Source organism: Rhinoderma darwinii, chromosome 2, assembly GCF_050947455.1.
Source record: "Rhinoderma darwinii isolate aRhiDar2 chromosome 2, aRhiDar2.hap1, whole genome shotgun sequence".
Taxonomy (NCBI): domain Eukaryota; kingdom Metazoa; phylum Chordata; class Amphibia; order Anura; family Rhinodermatidae; genus Rhinoderma; species Rhinoderma darwinii.
This window is the reverse complement of record NC_134688.1, coordinates 161,274,389-161,279,587: the sequence shown is the minus strand read 5'-3', so window position 1 is coordinate 161,279,587 and position 5,199 is coordinate 161,274,389. Positions and strand designations below refer to the sequence as shown.

At 37.5% G+C, this 5,199-nt stretch overlaps 1 protein-coding gene across 1 annotated transcript; it reads right to left on the bottom strand.

The window, feature by feature from the left end:
- Positions 1–3,286: 3,286 nt before the first annotated feature.
- On the bottom strand, positions 3,287–4,273 carry OXGR1 (oxoglutarate receptor 1). The gene has a single exon (XM_075851100.1). It carries the CDS (start codon positions 4,271–4,273, stop codon positions 3,287–3,289), a length of 987 nt encoding a protein of 328 aa, XP_075707215.1.
- Positions 4,274–5,199: the final 926 nt, after the last annotated feature.

Genomic DNA, 5,199 nt, shown 5'->3' with positions numbered 1-5,199 from the left:
TTCGCGCATCACGCACCCATTGAAGTCAATGGCTGCGTGAAAATCACGCATGCCACACAGAGGCACCTCCGTGGGACGTGCGTGATTAGCGCAACAGCAGGCAAACTATGATTGCAAACAGAAAAGCACCACATGCTTTTCTGTTAACAAACATCCAAACAGAGTGTCATAATGATGGCGGTTGCGCGAAAAGCACGCAGCCGCGCACCATACGATCATGACACACGGAGCTGTTAAGTGCCTTTTGCGCACGCAAAACGCTGCGTTTTTTGCGTGAACAAAACGCACACGCTCGTGTAAATCCGCCCGTAAAGTGATCAAAAAGTTGCATGTATCCCGAAACAATGTCAGAATTGCTCGTTTTTGGTCACCTTACTTGCCAAAAATGGAATAAAAAGTGATCAATAAGTCGCATGTACCCCAAAATGGTGCCAATAAAAACTACAGATTGTCCCACAAAAAATAAGCGCTCACACAGCTCCGTTGGCGAAAAAAAAAAGTTCTGGATTTCAGAATATGACGACATAAAATGTGCAGAGAGTGTTCCAAAAAGAGGAGTAGATTGGGCACCATTTATCAGTGCGACTCCAGCCACATATCTGTGTATTATTATTTATTTACTGCATTATTATTCCCTCTGATGTACTTTGCACAGCTTACATATGCCCCCACCTAAACTGAAATATCAGTAAAACCCCAAACAGTACTACCACCAAGCAAAATTTGCACTCCAAAAGCCAAATGGCACTCCTTCTCATCTGAACCCTACACTGTGCCCAGTTTTCGTCCACATATATGGTATTTCCATAACCAGGAGAACCCGCTTAACAGTTCATGTGCAATAAAATGGCATATTAGTGGAAAATTGCAATTTTCACTTTGCACCATCCGCTGCTCATTAATTTCTAATGAATAAAACACCTGTGGGGTCAAAATGCTCACTACACCCCTTAAAATGGCTTAAGGGGTGTAGGTTCCAAAATGGGGGTCACTTCTTGGGGGTTTGTGGGCCAATGCTGCGAAAATCACCAAAAAAAGGCCTCAAATGTGCACGGTTCTTTTTCACTCCTAAGCCCTGTTATATGTCCAGGCAAACGATAACTGCCTTGAGGGGTGTAATTTCCAAAATGGGGTCACTGTACTCTGGTACCTAAGGGAGCTCTGCAAAATGCAACATTGTGCCCATACACCTATTCAGCAAAATTTGCACTCTAAAAACCAAGTGCCACTGCTTCAAATTTGAAATTTGTGCTCAATTAATCCATAATCGGGAGAAATTGAGTAACAACTTGTGTGGTGTTTTTTCACCTGTTACCCCTTGGGAAAAAAAAAAATTGGGAGCTGAAACTACATCGTTTTGTAAAAAATAATATTTTTCATGTTCACTGCCTACTTCTAGTAAAATCTATGAAACACCTGTGGGGTCAAAATGCTCACTACACCCCTAGATGAATGCTCTGGATTTCCCCTGTTCTGGTACCTCAGGGGCTCTGCAAATGTGACATGGCACCCAAAAGCCAATCAAGCAAAATCTGCATGCCAAATAGCGCTCCAGCCATTCTGAGAACTTTGTCCAAACAGCCGTTTATCACATTTTGGGTATTGCTGTAAACTCATTTCCTTACATGCAATCTGAAAGACAGTAGGAAGTAGTAGTGCGAGTGCCCCCAATACCTACTAGGCCTCTGTGCAGCTGCACATACAGTATGGTATATTTGCCCCTGATTCAACTTGATTGGATGGGGCCCGCAGTGTGATGGTGGCTTCTGACCAATTTTTCACAGCTATACAAAGCTGGTAAGTAAACAGTTTGTACAATTCTGAATGCCCACTAGTTTAACCATTTCTGGGCGAATCTTTAGAGATCTGGTATGTCCCAAAATCTGGTACATCATCCTTAAGTATTGTATCATAGTCAATCTATCCAATCACACTGGTCTAGGACTGATTACTAACCCTGATACATTACTTATCGACTAAGCTATTCAAAACATAAGGCATCTAGTAAAAAAACCTTATACTGCACAGCTTTTTTTTTTTTACAATGGAACTTCATGGCTCCAATGCAATGGAGGGGTGAAAATGAGCAGGGGTGAAATTGAACATTCTTTTGTGTTCTATGGGTTATGATCTTATTGATAAGCATGTATTCGTAAGACATATGATCTGATAGGAGGAGAATAGGTTTCAGCAGATTTGTTTTATGGATACACCTCTGACAAGAGTAGATTATAACATTATGTTGTACAAATATAATTAACAGCCAGAGAAGAATATATGTCAGTGTGAGGGACTACACATGATCTGTAATTACAGTTTATCATTCAGACCTTGTTTTGTATACAGTATTTACTTACGTCTGCTTTCAAGTACAAACCTAGTAACATAATATTAAATAAACCATGTATTAATATTACCTATCATTAGCAGCGTGTACTGTGAATACTGAACCTGTGACAAATCCAGGTATAAATATGCAACTGTAGACACTTCCTATCATTTTTTTTCATCTATCAGAACTGTTTCTTTTACTAAAATAACATTAAGTTACTTTATATAACCCTCATTAAAAGGGTTGTCTCAGAATGACAACCCTTTTCCATATGCCTGGGACCCAAATCAATGAGCCAGTAAGGAAATCCGCTTACAAAGATCATCTCTTTTCTTTGACAGGTCCGATCACCTATTATATGGTCTGCCGTTCATTTGAATGGATACCATGTAATACCACATTTCCTCTGCAGCAGCGCCTGCAGGAAAAGTGAATGACCAGCCAAAGTTTCCTCTGACTATTACCAGGGCTGGCTAAATTACAAAAGGGATTTTTCTTGAAGAGACAACTCTTTAAATAGTTAACCCACTAAAAGTTGGATATTAGACATATGAAGAGGGCATTATACAATAGATTAATTTAGAGAGCAACTAATGATATCATGTGACTTCAAACCATAACGTCCTATCCGCCCATCTTATTATTGAGAAATATTTTTCTCAAAAGTAAATTGCTACATGTCTCACAGAAGTGTCACCATCTGCTTTATGAATTTATGTTTGGAGCAAATTTGAGAAATTATATGTAAAGTCATGTATAAGATGGCAGATGAGATTATATTTATAATGACGTCTCTTTGTATTTTGGAATACTATATAAAAAAAAACCTTTGTAAATATGTCTATTTGAATACATTGCTGTGTTTTTTTCCTGTCATAAACCTTTTGTTATCTTCTAATATCATTGCAGTTTACAGCATTGGATTTATTCTTTAATGGTTAAAACTCATCATATTCATGGTTGGTGTTTATAAGGATTCAATTTATAAACTGACTGAATAGCCTGCTGGAAGTTTCCCCCCACAGCAACATAAAGTAACAAATTGCCAAATGTATTGAGTGAAGCTATGGGTCTAGATGCTATGTAAGTGGCATGAATATGTTTTTCATATATACAGCCTACTGGATACAGCCGAGTTTCTATACGAATAGCTCTAAAAATATGTAAAGGTAAAAAACAAGCATAAAATACTACTAAAAGAATAACAACAAGGCGACGAGCCTTTTTCTTATGAGCATCATTGGTATATGGTCCATTTGCCAGGCTGCAGTTGATGCAAGTATAGGAGAGAGTCACTACCAATAAAGGTAAGGCAAATCCAATGGAAGTAAGGCTTGTATTATACCAACGAACATTATATGTATCGAAAGACACCGCAAAGTCCATACAAGCCACAGTATCTTGTACATCTTTCATGAGAACAACCATTGGAAGGACCTCAATTAGGGCAATAACCCACACAGCAGCACAAGCTATGACTGCCCATCTTCTTTTGTGGATGGAGTGAAATTTCATTGGATGAACAATGACAAAGTAGCGGAAGATACTGAAGCAGGTGAGGAAGAGAATGCTGCCATATAGGTTGATATGGAAAGAAACTCGGATGAGCTTGCACATAAAGTCTCCAAGGGTCCATTTCTCCTGATTCGCATAATTGTAAACCAAGAAAGGAAGACTGCTGAGGTGTAGGAGATCCGTGATGGCCAAATTTAGCAAAATAATGATGCTGGTTCTCCATGGCCTCATCTTCATAACATACACTGAAATAGCAATAATGTTTCCTGGAAATCCAACTATAAAGATGATACTGTACATAGTGGGTAGAAAGTATATTTTTATCACTCTATCTACTAAAGGGTTCGTACAGTTTGTTAGTTCTTGTGCTGTGATAGGCATGAAAGTGGAATTGAAGATGTATTCGGATTCATTGTTCATTGTCATTCTGTTGGGAAAAAGAACCATAATACCATCATGAGAAGAATATGTAGTTATATTATTCATGTGCATTGTTATATAAAATGTGCTTTTCACTATTTAAGGGGACATTTAATTTAATCTCAGTCTAGGCATATTCAATCACATTGTTCTCCAGCTTGCTTGGCCCAAACTGTATTATGTGTTTGTATTATGTATTATGTATTCATGTGTTTCTGCTGGTGAATGTGACTGGATGCACAAATACTATTAAATATATCTAAAAATAAGTTATTAATAAATGTAAGAGCAACTAACATGTCTGCATTATATGGGTAGTAGTGGCATATAAGATCATTGACATTGTGACATTGTGGTCTAAAGGTTAATATTGAGTCAGAAAAGCAATTATCGCTCTACTTATTTTACCCAATTTAAATTCTGCTCTTGTATATCACGTAGAGCTTATATATGCCATAGTCGTAGAACCCATCTTATGCTATAACATTGCAAAAGCTCACATTACCATAGAAAATATAATACTTGGCCAACTCTTTAGTATGTGAAGATAAGGCAGAAATAATTATACAAATTTCTGATTATTTATATCTATTAACTTCAAGTTTTGAATCATTATGTAATGAATTCTCTTAATATGACAATTTAGTTCCGACACTACCGCTGCAAGTGCCAGGGGTAGGAGAACAGTCACTGCAGCAGGGAACCCTATAAACTGAAATTTTTAGTTTATAGTCAGAATTTTTCTTTCATTTCGGACTATTAGGAGGATGTTTTATAGTAGGATTAGTACAGTCATGTAATGTACTCTGTCAACAAATGAAGTTTGCAGACACGGAATACATGATGATCTTTGCTTCTTAATGATAACCAGAATTTCCCTTCTATTGTTAACATGTAGTATGTATTATATTAGTATTTTTCTTGACCTGTGT